Source organism: Penicillium cosmopolitanum (genome assembly GCF_028827165.1).
Source record: "Penicillium cosmopolitanum strain IBT 29677 chromosome Unknown utg000009l:1.0-9042332.0:1.0-9050551.0, whole genome shotgun sequence".
NCBI classification, from domain to species: domain Eukaryota; kingdom Fungi; phylum Ascomycota; class Eurotiomycetes; order Eurotiales; family Aspergillaceae; genus Penicillium; species Penicillium cosmopolitanum.
The window spans coordinates 2,468,662-2,489,061 of record NW_026622679.1 but is presented as its reverse complement, the minus strand read 5'-3'; the positions used below and the strand labels follow the sequence as shown (position 1 = coordinate 2,489,061).

The window sequence follows — 20,400 nt, the reverse complement described above, 5'->3', positions numbered from 1 at the left end:
TCGAATCTGTCATGTCAGTCCTCAGTGCATAGCTGTTTCGGTGGCCATCTTCCGACTCACTATACCGAACTAACATATGATTTAGTGTTCGCAATCGTGCGCGGTTTTGCTTTGCATTCGATCTGATACTCACCACGAGTCTAGTATCCACGCCCTGTGCGTCTGGTCACCATATCTACTACATTCAACATGGATAACGATTTCCAACTCTTCTCTCCCCGCCGCCATTCTGGCGGGGATGGGCCGAACCAACCCCAATCAACCGCCGAGAACTCCAACCAGGACTGGACCCAGTGGATGAGATGGGATGAGCCCATGTTCTCGGAAGAGAATGATCAAAAGCCTGCCAATCTTCCATTTGTCTCTCCAAATACAATCTCCAGTTCCCCCAGTCATCTTCAGCAGCAGGAATTCTCTCCGCACCTCCCGCTTGGTTTGATGGAGATCCCAGCAAACCAACACGAGGGATTCAAACGTAACACAACTGGGAGAAGCTCCATTGCCTCCAACTTCCCAACCTCACAAACCGGCCTCGTGTCGCCGATCTCATGCGTGGGAGTCGGCCGGAAGCGAAAGACGGGTAGCGACGACGATGCTACAACTGTGACTGAGCCAGTCCAGCCCGGCAAGAAGATGCCCGCAAAGAAGCGTGCTCACAATGTCATTGAGAAACGATACCGAGCCAATCTTAACGAAAAGATCGCCGAACTCCGCGACAGCGTGCCGAGTCTGCGAACGTCGAAGAATCCAAATGGCGATTCCAACGAGGAAGAAGACGATGGAGATGGTGCCCAGTCCGCCAACAAACTCAACAAGGCTTCCATTCTATCCAAGGCTACCGAGTATATCAAGCACCTCGAGATACGCAATAAGCGACTCGAAGACGAAAATACTGGCCTGAAAAACCGTCTGCGCCAGGTCGATAAAGCGGCCGACCAAGCAGTGACATCGTCGGCCTCCGTTTCCTCACCCAGCAATTACACAGCATCCAGTGATTCAAACGCCGGCACATCACCAAGTGTTTTTTCTCAGCCGGAGGAACTCGACAGCCCGCCGACTTCAAGCAGCCCTCCCGAAGGCATGATCAAGATTCCCGACTCTCTCAAACGATTCCGAGAAGAGAACGCACCTCGAGGAATTTTCGCCGAATCATACCTGTCAGCCTCACCATCAAATGGCCCGTTGGCTCGAGAGGAAGGATCCCGTCGACGGTCAAAGATGCCGAATAAGTACATGTTGGGGGCTCTTGCAGGGCTCATGGTCCTCGAAGGCTTTGGTTCGGACAAGTCCGAATCGGAGGCAAAGGGTTTACTGGCGATGCCACTGAACCTCTTTTACCGCCTCCAGCCGTCTTCTCTTGCTCACTGGCAGTACTACATGAACAGTTTCTGGTACTCCCAACATGCACGGGCTATCTCGCACTTCCTGATCCTTGCTATGATGGTCTTTGGCAGTGCCTTCATTGTCTTCGTCTACCTCTTTACCTCTGAGCCTGTGACACAGCGTACTCCAGCCAAGGCAGTCGAAGCAAAGACGACCGCCCCGACATCAAGTGACTTTCGTCGCCAGGCTTGGCTGACAAGCATGCAACGAGTGGGTGTTCCACGACACAGGTTCTTCCGCGAATGGTATGTTGTTACATCGCGATGCTTTGAGTACGTCTTGCGGTGCTTCATGGGCTGGAAGATCTACTCGTGGGTTACTGGGATCACCGAAGAGGATGAAAAAGGCCGTGTCAAGACATGGGACATCGCCATCGATGCTCAGCTTACGGGTGGTGATGCGGAGATTAGCAAGAGCCGTCTTGTGTTGACCATTTTCGCTGCCGGGACACTCCCTTCGAGCCCAATGCGAATGATGCTTAAGGCTATGCATGTTCGAATTCTTTTGTGGCGGGTTGGCGAGCCCGGCTCCTGGAGTTTCCAAGTTTCCAACGACATTGCTCGGGCTCTTGCCCGATTCCAGTGGGGCGTCGCGAAAGAAATTAACCATGCACTTCCCGAGGGACATCCAGACAGACTTCCATCTCATCTCGCCACTCTCGTCGATATGGACTGCGAAGATGTCATGACTGATAGTATCATCCAACGTGCTGTGAACCTGACCTGGAACCGACCTACGCAGGAAGGCACTGGTGATGATGAGGTTATGCTTGATGTGGTTGAAGAAGACCCCGCCATCCAGTGCTCCGTCGACGCACTCGCAGCCTGGTGGTCTAGTCATCTTCTGCAGAATGCCCTCCTGAAATACCTGGAGGCCAGCGAGGGCGGTCCTGTTTCTAAAACAAGCCGCGACGCGTTTAAGGAGAAGATACGTATGGCCCTCAATGTGGCTCCCGGCCTCTCCGCTGCCTATGCCCGCGCTCTAGTCATGAAGGCAGTTTTCTTTGAGCAAGGTCGTATTGAAAATGTCGGGGCTGTCCTCGCCACACTTCCGAAAGATAAGCGAAAGGACAAGCATAATCAGACTGCAAACTTCCTGGATTCCTCGCTGCCTGTCTCGGTTCGGGATGAAATCTCGATCGCGGTACGATGTGCGATGATTGCCACGGTCGTAACCTCTCGATCTGCCGGTGACACGAGTCTGCCTGCCTCTTTTACCCTTCAGAAAGCCATCAATTGGTTCAACCAACTCCCCATTGACCCCGTTGAGCTAAGCTTGCTCGGTTTCTCAGCGGTCTATCACTTGATGCACCTCCTTGCCTCCGATGTCGATTACATTGTCTCATCAGATTCTTCTGCCCCTTCCGCGCCCCCTTCCGAGGCTGCCTCTGCAGATGATGAGGCCGACGAAAAGCCTCGTGTCCCACGGAAGGTCGCTGTGTGCCCCCGCGATATCCCAAACTTAGGCCGAGTTGCCGCCGAACTCATATACTGGTCGCGGAATGCCTACAACCCAGCATTCTACGGCTTTTCCCCCACACTTGTTGATGTGATAGTCAGGTCATGCTCCACTGCCTGTGCGAATGCGGACATCAATGTGGATGACTTCCTGCACACGCCACCGCCGGAGATGGTTCAATCAAGAAAGCGACGCCAGCGTCGTCGCCGCGGTGCATCTGACCAGTCCCATCAGAGCGATGCTGATCAGGACGTGGCCGGATCTCGTTTCGGAAAGCCTTTGCGCAGGGAACGGTCTGCTAGCAATGACACTGGATATGGGAGTCTTAGCCTGGAGGACGACGCCCAGTGTATTCCTATTCCTGAATGTTCCGGAGAAGGTCCAGGAGGTTTCTGCTTAAAGCTACAGCCTGCAGCAGTTCATGATGATCATATGATAGTTGGTTCGGCGTTATGGGTTTTTGATTTTGAATATCTGGCGTTTTGAGAATGGGTTGTATTATCTTAGGAAGAATCATGGGAAAGGGATACTAGTTACTAGGGCCGCTTTGGGGATCCACTGCGAGCAAGGCGGATCGTGGCGTTCTCATGGTTGGGACTATGATGCCTTTTGTTGGGCAAAAAGCATTCTTCGATGTCTAGATATTGCTGGTTCTACTACACAGCACAGCCTTTAGTGGTCAAGAATTGTATCATTCTGAAATTAAACTTCAATCAACTAGTTTCAAAATTGTAAGATAGAATGGTGTGCTAGTCAGTCTTGGCCATCACCATAGAATACCCCCAACTTCGGTACCTACCCCGATCGTATTTCGGGGCTATATTCACATCTTGGCTCCCTTCTGCTAAACCCGTAACGCCGACAGGGGATGAAACGGGGCGATGCCGAGCTGTCACATCTCGCGTGAGTCACGGAGCAACGAAGGATCGACGATAGCAAATCAGCGGGTCCCAACAACAAGACGAGCTCCGCTTTTCACGGCCCCCAAGCTAGCAGAAATCCTCGTGGCATGACGCTCGAGAATCTGCACGAACGGACAAGGGCAAGGACAAGGATCGAGTCCGTCCTAAATCGGGATTGAAAAAGCAGGAAAGTCCTCGCTGGGTCAACCAAAACTTTGCAGCTCACCGCATCTCTACAATGGCGCCATTCAAGGTGATCATTGTCGGCGGCAGCATCGCTGGCCTGGCCCTGGCCAATATGTTGGAGCAGTACGACATTGACTTTGTGGTACTAGAAAAACACGCTCTTGTTGCACCGCAACTTGGCGCTGGGTTCGCGATTCAACCGAATGGCGCGCGGATTCTCGATCAACTGGGCTGTTACCAGGCCCTTGAAGACGCAAATGAGCCGGTCAATTCTCTGCTTATGTCGGATCGCTATGGAGGTCCAGCCGTCGATTTGGCCGAATTTGGACGCTGGTTTCAGGAATCGTAAGCTATTTGCACATTTGCGTAGATGGTGGCTTTCTTGGTAGCTAAATTTTGTTGCAGGTTCGGTTCTAAGATGCGGTTCATGGACCGGAGAAAGGTGATCGAGACGCTCTTCGAGAATCTTCGGGATAGATCCAAAGTCAAGACCTCACACGGGGTTGTCAAAGTGTTTTATCATTCTGAAGGGGTAGAGGTTGAGACAGCCGGCGGTTCTTTGTTCCATGGAGACCTTGTAGTAGGTGCAGACGGCGTTCATAGTCGTGTTCGGCAGGAGATGCAGCGTATTGCCGCTGAGAATAGCCCTGGCACTGATCTTTTCCCAGAAGCACATGGTGAGTGGTTTTGCCTCACCTCCTTGATACAGAATCCTTACTTCGATCAGCATTTACTTGTGACTATGGCGGCCTGTTTGGTATCTCAAAGGCGCCAGAGGGCCTTCGCCCGGACCAGGCATTCAAGCGTTTCGGAGAGGGTCACAATCATCTCTGCGCAGCTGGTCCCGACAATACTCTGTATTGGTTCTTACCGTTCAAAAACGAGGAAAAGACGCAGGGCAAAGCGATCCCGCGCTACACGGAAGATGATCTGAATCGAATCGTTGCCTTGGCTCGTGATGATATGGTGAGGCCTGGTTTAAACTTCGGAGATATCTACGACCGTCGAATTCGAGTTTCAATTGTCCCCATTGAAGAGGGTATTCTAAAGCATTCTTTTTATAAACGAATGGTGCTGCTAGGCGATTCCTGGCACAAGGTAGGAAATGCCAACTGTGCCAAAAATAGCGCCATACTAACTAATGATTCAGGTCAATCCCTTAGGTGGGCTGGGCGGAAACACCGCTATACAATCCGCTGCTGTGCTAGCGAATGAGTTGAAGGATACCATAGTAGAAGATGGAAATACCAACGAAGCTGGTCTGGAAACAGCCTTGCGGAACTATCAACAGGCTCGACTATCGCTATCCAGCAAAGTTGTTGATATGTCTCACGGAATACAGAAAATGGAAGCTCTGGAAACGCGGGTGACCAAGTTCATTCAGCTAAATCTGATCAAAAAAGCAGGCATGGAAGTGATGGCTGATGCGTTAAGTAAAATGTTTGCGGAAACCCCGCGCCTCAAGCATTTGCCTCTCCCTTCGCGCGGTGGCTTTATGCCGTTCTCTGATGAGGTTCGAGTCAAGCCTAAGCGTCGCTCAGGTATCGTCACTATGCTTTTTGCTTTGCTCCTTGCTACCTTCCTGTTTTTCCTGTATCCCCATATGCAGCAAGCAGCGCCTACGTCGACATCAGAGAAACGGGCAAAATTCGTCCAGCTCTACTACAACCTTTCCGTCACAGTCATCACGGTTATTATATCCATCGAGTCATATCGCACATGTTTCTCGATAGGTCCATTGCGCAGGTGGGTACTCTCGTTATACTACATACCCCCCTTCTGATTTCGTTTCTGAGCTAATCTGGACCAGTGCCCTTCCATTCGGAATAGCTGCCATGTTCGTCGGCTGGGAGTTTGTGGCGCCCCTATACATGGCTCTATTCGTTTTCTTCACGGGCATTAAGTCCTACTACTACCCCTCCCCAAGAGCGATCGATCTAGCCACCGCTCGGTCCCTTCAACTTGCCTGTCTCGTCAACTACCTCCCCGTCATAGCATACACATTTGCTTGCTCCACGTTTCCATCGTTCCAATGGGCCCTTTCCCATGCCACCCTACCCCTCACCATCCAGCTTGCCAGGAAAGGGGTTTTGTGGTGGGAACCCACCAGTTGTGGTGGTGGTGGTGGTGGTCCAGCCCTTCTATGGGGCGATCGAGATCTAAAGCCAATCTCGATATTTTTCTCATTGTTGCAACTGAGTCTACTCCTAGTATCCTTTTTTGGAGATTCTACGAAAGGGATCTCTATGCTGAGATTCATTGATCTACGCTCGGCTTTTTCCTCGGGAAATCCGTGTGGAGGCGATGATGCCAAGGCGTTGCTGCTGGATTTGATGCTGATGGCTTTTATGTGGTTTATCATATGGGATATCCGAAGAGTCAACGCTAATTCCGAGAATTTGGGCTCCATGATGCTCTTCTACACTGCTATGGGCCTCGCATTGGCCCCTAGTGTGGCTGTCGCTCGCCTGTGGGCATCGCGAGAAACCGAATGGGAAGCATCACGGAAGAGACAGAGCCCCATCGACGCCGGACCCGACGAGAAGGCCTGATCGCAAGATCCATAGAGTGAGGGCTGTCTATTCAGCTTCGGCAATTCAAGTCGGTGACTCCGATTCTCAATCAGGAAATTGTATACATATTAGGAAATGATACTCTCTTCTCTCATTCTTCACCTCGGCGAAAAGATCCTGAGCTCAGTCATAGAACTACTCGTAGGGTCTAGACTTAGAGTTTTACAACCATCTCTTCTCTACTTAAGACGAAGAGTATAACGTCACATCTCACCCTGTCTCCACTATTTAACTGGCCCATTGTTTATAACGTTGCAGTTGCGTTCAGGAAGATCGGGTTTGCGCCCACGCTGCTCTCCGGGGTTCCGCACGATCTAGTGGAAATGACGTTTAGATCTCAATTGTCACCCATTTGTAAGAGCGAAAGCTTGGAATTGCAAATCCTAAGACCTGGGAATACTTTGAAGTTAATCCAGGGGTAAAAATGATGGGGTCGGAATAGATGTAGATGGGTGACCGGATGCGCGGGGGGGGAAACAAGGGATAGGCCGAAGACGGCATCTCCAGCACATCCGTTTTCGGGTTGCCGACAAACAACCATCTCACTGTTTTAAGACTAGCAGTGCACATCACCCATCAGAACCAGCCTTCTGGATTCAGTGAGATCAGCTAGATTGCGCATGCCAATTTGTCTCCTTGAGTAGACTGGGTCCGCGGGAACTAAAATCTAGACTTTACGCCATACCCGCCACTGACAGGGTGCATACCCGCATAAGCTTAAGCTAGCCTATGATCTAGTCCTACCCGATTCGGTCGGTTACACTCACGTTTTCGTGTGGGGCTCAATCCTTTGAAGAATGACGATGTTTCCGATTCAAGGCCCCAGGGGTCGATGACGGCATCCAGGTGCGGCAATAGGCCAAGACAACTGAATACAACTTTATGGCGGCGATGCCCTGGCACGCGTCGCTGTGAAGATTTATCTTTCCATCCAGATCAGCCAATCTTTCCTCCCTACCACCTCCTGCTTCTCGATATCAGCCTCCCAGGAGACACTGCGCATCCACGGCGTTGGGCGGCTGACAATAGCATCCATTACTACTCCCTCGCTCCGAGCTATACAGCCAGACCCGATTGTCGAATGGAACAATGGGCGTCCAACTCAAGGGAAATGGCCCCGGAGAGCCACCAATGAACCCATTCGTGGCTGTTCCTCTATTTTCCGTCGGAGGCTTCATCGCCCTGCTATTCTTTTGGAGAACAGCAATTCGAATTCGACACCGTCGCAGATCAAAAACAGCCAGACAAACCGACGACCAGAGCCTGCTAGCTCAAATCAGTGCTATCAACGCAAGTCTCAAGAAGCATATATTTTATGCACCTCTATGGGGCTCCCGCCACAGTCGCGAATTTCGGTTTTTAAGGCTCCATATGGGATCGGTACCATTGCGGTTGGAAGTCATCCTCTTGGCACTCTATCTTCTACTTAACTTCCTATTTGTGGTTGTTACGGTAGATTGGTGGGAGAACTTTCCCAAGAAGATGTTCCAACTTAAGTACGCTGCAGGACACTTGGCTGTGATGAACATGCCTGGTTTAGTTCTGAGTGCTGGCAGGAATAACCCCTTGATCCCGCTACTCGGTCTCTCTTTCGATACCTTCAACTTTATGCACCGGTGGGTTGGGCGTACTATTGCTGCAAATGCAATCATTCACATGTCTGCCGTGTTGGCGAGTCTGGCACGTGAAAGTACGTATCTTCCTACGGCGATGAAGACTCATCTAACCTAAGGCAGATGGTATTAACTACATCCTTGACACAATATGGCATATGCCCTTCTACATTTATGGCCTCGTGGTATGTCCAACACTAAATTGGGTCGCCACAGCTTATAGCCTGTCTAACCATGTCTCCATAGGCTTTGCTTGGATTCCTTTTCATTTTCGTGCAATCGTTGTCGCCGGCTCGACACTCCCTCTATGAGCTTTTTCTACATCTCCATATTGCCCTTGCCGTTATGTCGTTTGTCGCTCTTTGGTATCACTTGAAAAACCTACTGCAACAGCGGGTACTTTTGGGAACTCTCATTCTTTGGGGTCTGGATGTATGTTTCTTCAATCACTTTCCAAGGCACATGAACCTCATACTGACTCATATACAGCGTGCGAGCAGACTTGGGATTCTGATATGGAGAAACTGCGGCAAGCGCCGCACGACTGCAACTGTGGAAGCACTCCCAGGCTCGGTCGCACGTGTGGATGTCGATGTCTCCAGAGCATGGAATTTCCGTCCTGGTCAATACATGTATCTCTACATGCCCTGTCTGGGACTCTGGACTTCTCATCCATTCACGGTTGCTTGGTCATCTGCAGGCACGGACACTTTGAACGTGACTGAGAAGCGAAGCTCAAGCGACTCCATTGCGACCCTCTTGGGAGGCTCAGAGACCACAACTATGTCTGTCCTCATCAAAGGACAGGATGGGTTCACCAAGAAACTTTTGGATAAAGTAGAAGATTCGCCAGAAGGGAGGATTAAAGTGACAGCATTGGCAGAGGGACCATTTGGTGGCATTCATTCACTGGCCTCATATGGAACTTTGCTGCTTGTTGCCGGCGGAATTGGCATCACTCATCCTATGTCATATTTGCATGAGGTTGTAACCAACTTTGCCTCTCGCAAGACGGCAACTCGCAAAGTGCATCTTGTCTGGATGATTCGGAGTTTAGGTAAGCTTGAACGTTCCCTCAGTCATGTTTGGACACAGTTACTAATCCTACAAATCAGATCATTTGGCCTGGATTCACAACTGGATGACTGATATCTTCAGCCACGACTCCCTGAGCAGCAGCATAATGGACCCTAAAGGAGAGACATATTTCCAGTTCCCTGGTCTTATGCTCTCAATAAGTGTCTACGTCACGGAGCACAAGGAGACATTCGAGGAGTACATTCCTGCGCCAGAGACACCATGGACGCAATGCGCACCCTCAAATGTTCCCATTAACGTGCACTACGGCAGGCCGTCTTTCCAGCCGTTATTGGAAAATGAAAAGGCCGAGCAGGTTGGTGCATTGGCTGTTAGTGTGTGCGGCCCTGGTGGCCTGGGAGATAGTGTCCGCGAAGCTGTTCGAAATGTTCAAGGCGAGAAGACTGTAGATCTTTTTGAAGAGGCGTTCTCGTGGTGATTGTTTATAAATTTCGTTCTGTCATGATGTTGCTGGCAAGTACGTTTTGAGATAATTCTAGTATATATCCTCTAATACATATTTAACCAAAAACTTGAAACTACAATCCTTCAAATTTTTAAAAGAATGCCCGGTGAAAATTGTAAAGACACCAAAAATCCGTGAAATTTCCTCTTGATGGGCAACTTTACTATCGCATAGCCTCGGCTTCGTCATTGCACTGCGTGACGCACGGACCTACAGCAAATACATCCCCCCACGCCAACTCCGCTATTCTACCAAAAGACCATGGGATTTTAGCCTGGCAGAATGAATCATGGCTTTCTCTGGCTGGCGCCTTCGATCATAACCGCCAGCCACACGGCACACGGTGGATCGGGTATCGGGACTCCCCGCCTTATGCCGAGAAGGGCATGTCGAGTGCGACAAATCCCCGCTACATAGGAAAGGGGTAGCTGCCAGTGGGGAGACCCATGGGGTAATTACTCTAGGAGCTGAGATTAGTGTGAAAAAAGATTGTGCGATTCACTCATGAGGGTATACTCGTACTCCAAGTTTCCTTTGCATGGATTTGCAACACCCGCAGGCTCTAGCGGCCCTATGTTTCCAATCACTACTTTCAGAAACCCGATACATCAACCTGGGTAGTCCATCGGCCTCCGAGACGTTCGAGCCACCGCTTCTTGGTGACCGATGGTTGGCTAAGGGGGGTGCAGACAGACGACACGCGACCTCTTCCCCGTGGTGGATCTTTGTGGATCTATTGTGTCAGCGGGGAGGGTTTCGCTTGGAATTGAATTTCATTATAAAGCTTGCGCACTGCCCCGCGATTATTGCCAGTGTCTCCTTCAATTTCTCCTCCGGTATTCGAGCCTACACACGGTCGTATAAAAATGACGACAACTTTTTCTTCGCTGCCCGTTGTCGATGTTGGTCCTCTCGGGGATCCCGGCGGGGCATCTGAAGAGCAATTGACAGCTCTCAGCCAGCGTCTATATGATGTGTTCACTACGACTGGCTTCGCATACCTCACCAATGTCCCTTTGAGCTTCAACCACGAGCAGGTATTCAGCATGTCGCGAGAATTCTTTGCATTGCCCCAAGAGGAAAAAATGAAGCTCGCCAAACGATCTTTCCGACGCAGCCATCAGAACACATATCGAGGGTCATTACCCTTGTATCTGGTTATTTAGTAGTATCATAACTAACGCACATATTTCTGTAAAGATATTTCCCCACCCAGCCCGAATTGGCCTCCGACAATCTGAAAGAAGGGTTTGAGATGGGCCCTGCCGTGCCTATTCGTACATCCACCACCTCATCGACATCAAAGTTCAACCTCGCCGAGCAAAATGTATGGCCAGAGGAGAATTTACTTCCAGCTCGACCAAAACTTGAGACTCTTTATGTCGAGCTTCAAATTCTTGCGTCAAAGCTCCTCTCACTCCTTGCTGTTTCTCTCGGTAAATCGGCGGACTATTTCGGATCGTATTTGGAAGACTCATTGAGCACTCTTCGATTGCTCCACTATCCTGCAGTGGAATCGGTGGCTTCAGGTTCAGGTTCTGCAGGATCAGGCGATGTCAAGCTGAGCTGTACTCCTCACACCGATAGTGGAATTTTGACCTTGCTGCACCAAGATTCTACCGGAGGCTTGGAAGTACGCAACTCATCTGGAGAATGGGTCGCCGCGCCCTATATTCCCGAGTCGCTGGTGGTCAATATTGGAGATCTCATGACCAAGGTATCTGGTGGAAGATTTGTTGCCACCATGCATCGTGTGCGTGCACCCCCGATGAGAGCCTCTGCGTCGGCTGTTACTGGCCAACAGAATGGTGAAAGCCAGGCAATGGGCAGAATCAGTGTCCCGTTCTTCTTTGAGCCGGGAGAGAACTGTCTTGTTCGTTCTGTCGACAGTGATGAGGGATTTGTCTTATACGGTGAGCATGTGCGAGCGAAAATGAAGACCTGGGTGGAGTTCCAGGACGATGAAGACAATTGATTTGTCTGATTGTGACTGGGGCTGCTCTGCCCGGGCAGCTAATGGTGGCAGCACTGGCCCGTGCAGCATTTATGACTCGTTTCCAATGCCGGTTATTTTCCCTCTGCGACCTTGACCCAAACAGAATTTGAAACCTGGAAGCTCCGGGTTTGATTATCTTTTGAATACGGCGAATGGATATGCAACCCAAGCGACTTCGGTACCCAGAGCAACAATTTCCCCAGCGACAGTCACCCATGCGCCAACAGCTCTCGTGCCCTGTTTTTTTTCTTTTTTCCCCCCCCTGGAGCCCTTTTTGTACGTTAGCATGAATGTTCACCCTTATGCGATCTACGTTAGTCGTCGGAACACCATTATCTCACAATTGAGTTTGTGCTTGTGGACTGCTTTCTCTGTCTTGGATATGTAACAACCACGGCATTTGCATTATAACTTGGTTTGATTCATGTCATGATATATGAGCTCGCTGGCGGAAAGGTTATGGCCGATACTTCTTTCCCTTTGCAGGCTGCCAGGATCAATGCAGCAAATGGAGAGACATCATAAACTCGACCGTGTTCTAGAGCATCGGAGTATTCATGCAATGACATCATTGCACCATGAGATCCCGTATCTGCTTTTCCCCACGCCTGCTGAGAGCCATCCTCCCATAGCTTCATATGCACGTCGAATGGTAAGGCATCCACAAATGGAGTCCGAACAGAGTAGTTCCTAGTGTGCAATGAATACGCACTGCGAAGCATCAGGCTGACGATGATGGTACGACGGACACTCTCGGCTAGTAGCCAGGCATGTCGAGGGCTAAGCGATGAAGGAAGCTGAATAGGAGCTTGCTGCCACAATCGCTCGGCGACCCACTCTAGCAACACGCTCGTTCCCTCGGAGTACTCATTCGAGTCATCTTCATTTAAAGCCAGAATGCACTGGGTGAGAATCAAAGCCTGAGAATATCCCAGAAGCTCTTCAATCCCCAAGGCGTGTGAAAGATGCCGTGTATACTCTGCCAATTTTCTTCGTAAAAGAGGGCATAGATCCTGGGAACGCTGTGCTTTCTCTGCTTGTAACTGCAGTTTGCAGAGCCAGTGTATATCTCGAATGGGTGCCGGAGGCTCCGACGCATTAACATCGGGATGAATGAAGAGCGTTTTTTGGCTCTTCGCAAATGATCTCGGGAACTCTCGTATTCCATTCACTAAGAATCGAATGGCAGATTGGTCGTATTCTTTTGCAATCTCTAACCGCAAAGGGGATTTTATTTGGCCCATAGGAGTGGAATTTCTCTGGCGAAAGTTGAGGGGAGTTTGGCTTTCAATAGATTTCTGAGGTGCTTTTCTAACGGTCATGGGCGCGTTCGTATATTCACAATCCAGCCCCCTGCTAATGCACCTGCTGCATTTGGGTGATCGCTGATCGCATCGTCTTTTGCACCTAGCACAGGCCTGACAGGATCTGCGCAGGGTAAATGATTTCGGAGGAGCTGGCGGCATTTCTGGGCAAGCTGGTGAGAGGATGAAAATCGTTGATCGTCGCCACGCGTAAATCGGTTTCCGGTCACGTGGCCATATGTCTCCGAAGTAGAAAACCAACATACTTTAATTTCAATCACTATGTGATAAGGAGTTATTTTGATGAAGGCGGTCAATCCCAGAAATAATAAAATATTTAGGGTTGTATTGACTCTTCTATGGTGTGTATATTATACGGCGCAGCCCCGTTCGCCCGAATTGAATCGGCATGTTTAGTAGAGAGATCTCCACAATCGTCAGCCAGTCTGAATTAGAACTTTGGGAAATTTTATAATATAAATATTACTGTCTGGATGTCTACCAGGTAAAATAGCGATGGAAAAAATATTGATAAGTAAACATCGATTATGGATTGAGACTAGACAAATTTATACACATCACACAACCACGCCGCTCGAATTCAATCCTATCATGCGGCATCCATCTAGCAGAGTAGCTTATAGCTGCGATAGTACTTCTCACCACGAGCGCATTCGCCCCCTTGCCAAACCTGGTCATCGAAGTGGCAAGTAATATCGCTGTAAGTGTGCACTAGTCTAGTGTTAGAATGCGATCATCATCTTGGACACCGGCAATACTCACAAACACAGTTACCCGTCTGCAGACGGAACTCGACGGATCGAACATGCTCTCCATCCGGAATGATATTGCATTTGTTGATATCAGTGTCGTAGACACCCATCTCGCCGAGTGCAGCAGTGCAGGTAGTATCGCTCATCAGCTCCAAGGTCGCGTAGCGAGTAGTCCCCTGAGCAGGAGCGGCGGAGGCAGCGCCCATGAGAGCAACTGTAGAAGTGAGAAGAGTGATAAGCTGCATTTTGAATGTATTGAACTTGGAGTTGCTGTGTTTTGTTTCCGTTGTTTGAGAGGCTGTTGATGATGTGATTGACAGCAGCTCGTGGCCCTTAAATAACTTTTCCTTCTGCTGAACTTGGAATACTACCAATATATTGGATATATTTTGAGATTCAAAAATAGATCCAAGAGATCTCAATCAAGCTCTCGGAGCTAACCGTGATCCGTTCTCCGACCCACTGCTTGAAGATCGTATTCTCTAGCTAGGGAAGGCTTACGCCCATCAGGCGCGCATCTGCTCAATAATTGTTATATCTTTCTTTACTATGTAAATTTTTACCTAAATATGTCTGAAAATTCGCCAGTACTGGGCTAGAGCTGTTAGGGCGCTCTGGTAAAGGCTTCAGAATGTCAGGCCTCCCAGCTGACATGTCTCACTGCCAGGAGCCAAGCAGAGGAAACACCGGTGTAGGTTTAGGCATCCAAGGGGTCTCGATAATACATCTGTATACAATCTCAAAAATCTACTACTTTGTCTAATGTTCAATTAAATTGGGGCTGCGGTAAATCATTGTGTACGAAGAGGTCGTAGGGCCTTGCAAGGGCGATATAGCCTCATTCTAGTGGTCGGTACTAACTAGTAACAAAAGAGATCCCGAGACCAGTAAAGTCTTCGAGTGATATCCACCACTTTATTTTATCAGTCCTGAACATAAAAAGCAAATGACATTCTGGTTGGTAACTAATAAAGAGTGCCACATCCGTCGCTGCCCGTTGTGTTGAATCTTACGGTTCTCAGCCACAATGTTGAATCACCATACAGGTCTCACTTCATCTCCACACTTGCATTAGCACTGAGAGATAGTGGAGTAAGTGTACTGAGACCGGCTCTCGTTTCTGCATCCTCCAGCGTCAGTATCGCGGTCATGCCACTGCCGATTCCAAACGCCCGCTTCACACCCTTCCAACTCTCGACACAGGCCAGATAGGTTACTGTGCAGCCAAACACAACACCCCACTCCCATGTTATAGAATGGTGTTTGAATACCACTTGGTTTACTACTGGAAGATAGATAACTGGGAAGGCAATAACAAAGCCAGCCACGACCGCCCAGAAGAGAAATTGGTTGCGCCAAAGTGTGGAGAAGATGGAGGACTTCCTAGGAGACCTGAATGGGTCCATGTTGAACAAAGACCATGAAAAATGTTTCACTTCCCAGGCTGTTACCAGCAGAAGAAATGTTAGAGTTGCGTATGTCGTTGCACGGGCTCGAAAAACAGCATCACAAGTCGGGTTGTAGCCTTGGTTGCATCCGTCTCCCAAATCGGAAGTTCCTGCGCCGGCTGCATAAATAACACAAACAAATGCGACTAGGCAGAGCGAGCCCATGAAAGTTCCGTATATCATCTTGTCAACTATGAGTTCCCGAGTAAAGACTCCGACTCGTAGGTCATGCGGCGGACGATACATGATGTCCGGTTGCGCCTCTTCCAGGCCAAGTCCAACAGCTAAGAAGGATGAGGTGACAAGATTGGCCCACAGAATTTCTAGTGGGGAAAGAGGGAAGACAGAGTCCCCTCCGGTATCTTTGAATGCAAGGGCAATGAGAAGAAGAATCACCTGAGCGATATTTGAAATCAAAAGATGCATGAGAAACTAAGCGAAGGAGGTCAGCTGGGATTCACTGGAGCATATTCAATGGAAATACTACGTACCTTCTGAATATTATCGAATAGACGACGACCCTCCTCAACGGCTTTGACAATCGAAGAAAAGTTGTCATCCGTGAGCACCATATCTGCGGCTTCCTTGGCCACATCACTGCCATTCTTCCCCATGGCGATGCCCACGTCTGCCCGTTTGAGAGCTGGAGAATCATTGACCCCGTCACCAGTCATCACACAAAACGCCTGACGGCGATGCATAGCGTCAACCATCCGCACTTTAGTGGCCGGGCTACATCGAGCAATGACAAGCGGCAACTCCTCAATCTCGTCCACCTCGGCATCAGTAAGTCTGTCAAACTCATCCGCGGCCATGACTAGTTTCCTTGATTTTGCCAAAGCAACCACGCGGTCGAGAATACCAACTTCAGAAGCAATGGCTGCGGCTGTCTTGATGTGATCACCCGTCAGCATGTGCACTGTTATTCCTGCCATTTGGCATTTCCGCACTGCCGCCGCCGTTTCAACGCGAGGAGGATCATACAGGCCAACTAGCCCACCGAATTGGAGATCGCTCTCTGCAGACGCCCGAGGGGAGACAAAGTGGTTATTGTCGATAGCAGTCTTTTTGTAGCCAATACAAAGAACACGAAGTCCCTCTCCGGCCATTCTATCCGCGGTTTCACAGATGATCTGCTTTTCGCCTTCGCTAGATAATATGGAGGGAATGACGGCTTCCGGTGCACCTTTGGTGTATACCTCATTGAAACCATCTTCCGCGTTGCTATACACAATTGTCATCTTTTTGATAGCGGAGTCAAATGGGTATTCTGTGTGAAGCTGGAGTTTCCTCCCACGGATCACAGCATTTTTGGCAAAGTCGAATCGCATAGCCAAGACATGTAAAGCTATCTCGGTTGGCTCTCCAACTGCGGACCACACATTATTTTCATGCTGCACGACCGAGAGGTTGCAGAGTGAAAGAGCAGAGAGAAAGGTGTGTAAAGCAGGATTCTTCTCGATAGGGTGGCGTGAATTCCAGTCAATCTCGTCTAGTTGAACCAGGCCACTGGTCGGGTCGTATGGATCGGTCGTTTGACGAACAGTCAAGGTGCCCGCTCCTGGGATCCATGCCGATCGAGCGATCATCTTTCCCTGTGTCAGAGTTCCGGTCTTGTCGGAACAAATATTGGTGACACCACCAACAGCCTCAAGACATTGCAGTTTGCGAACTATGACATTTCCTTTTGCCATTGCCTTTGTTCCCACAGCAATGGTAATGGTCAGGACAGCAATGAGTGACTCTGGAATGACAGCCACTGCAACACAGATTCCGTAAATCAAGACCTCACCTTGCACATCCCACAAGTTGACCGAGAAAACGATGATGGCAAGCAGAATGGCTAATGCAAAGAGAAGAAGTGCGAACTTGCTCAGCTTAACCTGGAGTGGTGTGCCTACTAATCCTAGCATCTTGGCGATGAAGGATTTAACACGGTATACGGCTTGACGAAGTGGGCTTCTACTCCCCATACTGCCCTGATCTTGGAGCAGTTGAGCAATTTTGCCTACTTCTGTTGCCATTCCTATTGCAACGACGATGCCCGTGGCTCGACCCTGTGTTGTACTACAACCAGAGTATGCCATATTGGTTCGATCTCCGATAGGTATATCTGGCAAGACCAGTGTGGTGTATGGAGTTTTCTGAACGGGTAGAGACTCCCCAGTGAGAAGAGCTTCGTCCGTAGAAATGTTCATGCCCTCCAATAGCCGCAAGTCTGCAGGAACGACATCCCCAACCGCCAAGCGGACTATATCACCGACAACTAGTGATTCAGCTTTGATAGAAATCACCTTCCCATCCCGGGTGACTTTGCAAACTGGCGCTGACAGGCGGTGGAGGGAAAGGATCGTTTTCTCGGCTTTATAATCTTGGACAAAGCTATTCTGGTCAGCAAGCTCCGGGAGGCATCAGTAATCCCTACGAGTCACGACATACCCAACGATGATGTTCAGGAGGATCACGGCTGTTATGACACCACCTTCGATGTAATCATCGATTCCAAAGGACAGAGCCATGGTGATCAGAAGAACCTAGAAGGTAATTTAATTAACTGCTAGTTCTCCCCCACTCCCCGGCGAATATTATAAGATGGCCCGCACTCACTATCGTCAAGCTGTTGGATACCTGCCTTAGCAGTATCCCCCAGAAGGAGATGTTCTCGATTTCGCGGACCGCATTTGGACCGTCGCGCTCAAAGCGCAATTCTGCTTCGGAGCTGGAAAGTCCATGACTTCAAAAAGCGAAGGGAGAAAGCGTCAATATTGAAGTTCTTCTGTGAGAGTAGACAAAGAATAACTAAGCCACGTACTGTAGGTCTGTCTGGAGGAGACTTGTAAGTTGAAGAGGTTCCAAGAGATGGGCATTCTTAAGCCGATCCTCTATTCTTTCAATCGATTCGGTCGATGTACGCTGCTCGAGGCGGACAGGCAAGCTATGGGTGGCCAGCGGCGTTGCAGGCTTTTCTTTTGGGTCGCACGGCTTAAGGCTTAAGGCTGTGGGTGATTCATGTGAAATGGGCTCCGTACAAGGACATATAGGAGGTTCAGTCGATTCCTCGACATCGGGAGTTGTCTCTATGCCCATTCAAGGAGGTGTAGGAAGGGAGGTGAAAGGTGAAAAGGAAGGGAAAGGAATGATAATAACAAGCAAATGTTTTAATTCTCGCGAGCCAAACTAAACCGATGGTTCCTTTTTCTTTTAATACCCAGAAGACCTCTTAGGATGTAGAATAAATTGGGAAGTAAGAAAGGGAGGGAGTGACAATGGACGGTTTGTATTTGTATGCAAACGAAAGAGGGGAATGGTATCGTGAGCCGGGGGGGGGGGATCGCTATGGAATACCAAAGGAGGATGTCATTGGGGAATACCTGCGGAGATGCTTGGCTGGTCCTATCCGGAGGTGATACCTTACGACGACATCGGTTGGCAAGCCGCTAGATGTCTTGGAGCGAGGCTAACCGGGGCATTCATTGGACATGAGGGGGTTGGATGACCAGCCACAATCCGGATGGTGCTCATCCTAGCTTCTCGTCGATCGATCGATGATGGAGGGATTCCAACTGTGTATTCTCAACTTCCTGAGCAAAACATTGGCGGGATAATCTTGTTGACCAAACGAATTTCGCCAATAGTCAAGTTCTCGCGTCTTCAAGGTGATATCCATGGTTCCATCTAGTTCATGACTGCATTGAGGCGGAGGCTTTGCCAATCCTGTTCCGCCACTTTCCAAGATCTCGGCGCATCGGAACAGGTCTTGGGTCGTGTGTCAATGCCAGTCAGTGTCAGTGCAATACTTGGACCAGTTAGTTGGGAGTGGTAGTGTTGGTCTTGGGATCATCGCCAAGATACAAGGTGGTCGTGTCTTTTGGTACTGCGGAGTGGGATTACTAGTAGTAGGTATTCCTCCACTGACATACTAGCAAGTTGGGGATCTATACTTAGGAACTAGTAGTTATTAACTATTAACTACTAGCTAGTAGAGTACTACTAAGTAAATCTTGAACATAGTATGGGTGCACTTAACCCCGGTTGTTACTGCTAGCTATTTGAGTGTTGACTTACACATAGGCAACACTGGGCACGCCCTCACAATCCATCTCTTTCATTCCTCTTAGGTACATATATTTAATGCCCTAAATACGCCCTCTACTCATGAATACTGACTTCTATTTCCCCAATATCAACTTTACTGGTATTTGTTTGTTCAGCATCTTCTTGAGGAACTGGCCAATCAGCGCACGGCCCGCACTGCAAAATCCGCGCGCTTCAAACTTCACTTGAACTCCCCAGGTGCTTCCCACGCTTTGCTTTGCTTTGCTCCTTCACCAACCTGAACCTGAACTCTTCTTCAATTCCCCTTGAGTTCTACTACTACAGAATGGTTGGCCTTACTGCATCGCTCTCGAACCTGAGCCGTTCCGACGGCTCGGCGTCCTACAAATGTCCTGCCACCGGCTACGATCTGCTCGGTGCCGTGAATGCTCCCATTGAGCTCCCCGCCCGTCGTGACGCCCTGAAACCCGAAGAAGCGACCGTGGAAGTTTTTGTCAAGCCAGGAAATACCACAGCAGGTGTTGGAGAACGCTATGTGGAGGGAATTCTCCGCAGTGTACTGAGCAAGGTCGTTCTGGGTCGCGAACGAGGATTTCCTCGTCGCGGCGTAGTGATCACGCTGGCAATCGTCGGAGGCGAGACTCTCGACCGTGGTGATTCTGTAAGACATCTCTCAGTAGTTTCTCGCTGATTGATTCCATGTGTGATCCCGTTCTAACAGACATTTGCTCACAGTACCTTACCATCCTTCCGGCCCTGCTCCATACCTCACTTCTTGCCTTGCTTTCGGCTGCCGTGCCTCTTTCGATGACATTTTCAGCCACCCTAGTGGGTGTGAACAAGTCTGGTGCCATCATCACCGATCTCTCCGCTGCTGACGCAAAGGCCGCTGCCTCTCTCCACGTCCTCGCCTTTTCTTCTAAGAACCACCTACTTCTGAATCAGAGCGAGGGCCGATTTGATTTCGACACTTGGGAACAGGTCCGAGACCGTGCTCTGTCCATCTGCAAGGACATGACTACCCCTGGGCCGGATGGAGACATCGCGATGGGCGATGAAGCAGATAGCTCTCGCCCCGAAGGATTTGTTCGGGAGACTGTAGAGGATCGCCTCTACAAGGACTACTCATGGAAGATTGATTCCATCTGAATGCGATGAACAAGCT

At 49.6% G+C, this 20,400-nt stretch overlaps 8 protein-coding genes across 8 annotated transcripts; 5 read left to right on the top strand and 3 right to left on the bottom strand.

Annotated features, from left to right (window-relative positions):
• Positions 1–189: 189 nt before the first annotated feature.
• On the top strand, positions 190–3,327 carry N7509_009033 (basic helix-loop-helix domain-containing protein; the record flags this gene model as incomplete). The annotated part of the gene is made up of 1 exon (XM_056633670.1): positions 190–3,327. The coding sequence occupies one exon, from the start codon at positions 190–192 to the stop codon at positions 3,325–3,327; it is 3,138 nt and encodes a 1,045-aa protein (XP_056484290.1).
• A 654-nt stretch (positions 3,328–3,981) lies between these two features.
• On the top strand, positions 3,982–6,481 carry N7509_009032 (FAD-dependent oxidoreductase; the record flags this gene model as incomplete). Its single annotated transcript, XM_056633669.1, has 5 exons — positions 3,982–4,274; positions 4,335–4,606; positions 4,657–5,027; positions 5,080–5,675; positions 5,740–6,481. 5 exons carry the CDS (start codon positions 3,982–3,984, stop codon positions 6,479–6,481), a joined length of 2,274 nt encoding a protein of 757 aa, XP_056484289.1.
• A 1,110-nt stretch (positions 6,482–7,591) lies between these two features.
• Positions 7,592–9,631, top strand: N7509_009031 (ferric reductase family protein; the record flags this gene model as incomplete). The annotated part of the gene is made up of 5 exons (XM_056633668.1): positions 7,592–8,192; positions 8,239–8,300; positions 8,362–8,547; positions 8,605–9,172; positions 9,231–9,631. 5 exons carry the CDS (start codon positions 7,592–7,594, stop codon positions 9,629–9,631), a joined length of 1,818 nt encoding a protein of 605 aa, XP_056484288.1.
• Positions 9,632–10,524: 893 nt separating this feature from the next.
• Positions 10,525–11,633, top strand: N7509_009030 (isopenicillin N synthase family dioxygenase; the record flags this gene model as incomplete). Its single annotated transcript, XM_056633667.1, has 2 exons — positions 10,525–10,796; positions 10,859–11,633. 2 exons carry the CDS (start codon positions 10,525–10,527, stop codon positions 11,631–11,633), a joined length of 1,047 nt encoding a protein of 348 aa, XP_056484287.1.
• Positions 11,634–12,076: 443 nt separating this feature from the next.
• N7509_009029 (uncharacterized protein) lies at positions 12,077–12,898 on the bottom strand (the record flags this gene model as incomplete). Its single annotated transcript, XM_056633666.1, has 1 exon — positions 12,077–12,898. The coding sequence occupies one exon, from the start codon at positions 12,896–12,898 to the stop codon at positions 12,077–12,079; it is 822 nt and encodes a 273-aa protein (XP_056484286.1).
• A 685-nt stretch (positions 12,899–13,583) lies between these two features.
• Positions 13,584–13,976, bottom strand: N7509_009028 (uncharacterized protein; the record flags this gene model as incomplete). The annotated part of the gene is made up of 2 exons (XM_056633665.1): positions 13,584–13,690; positions 13,742–13,976. 2 exons carry the CDS (start codon positions 13,974–13,976, stop codon positions 13,584–13,586), a joined length of 342 nt encoding a protein of 113 aa, XP_056484285.1.
• Positions 13,977–14,780: 804 nt separating this feature from the next.
• Positions 14,781–18,266, bottom strand: N7509_009027 (putative potassium/sodium P-type ATPase; the record flags this gene model as incomplete). The annotated part of the gene is made up of 5 exons (XM_056633664.1): positions 14,781–15,611; positions 15,671–17,561; positions 17,619–17,713; positions 17,787–17,913; positions 17,992–18,266. The coding sequence occupies 5 exons, from the start codon at positions 18,264–18,266 to the stop codon at positions 14,781–14,783; spliced, it is 3,219 nt and encodes a 1,072-aa protein (XP_056484284.1).
• A 1,294-nt stretch (positions 18,267–19,560) lies between these two features.
• Positions 19,561–20,384, top strand: N7509_009026 (putative exosome complex subunit Rrp46; the record flags this gene model as incomplete). Its single annotated transcript, XM_056633663.1, has 2 exons — positions 19,561–19,896; positions 19,971–20,384. The coding sequence occupies 2 exons, from the start codon at positions 19,561–19,563 to the stop codon at positions 20,382–20,384; spliced, it is 750 nt and encodes a 249-aa protein (XP_056484283.1).
• Positions 20,385–20,400: the final 16 nt, after the last annotated feature.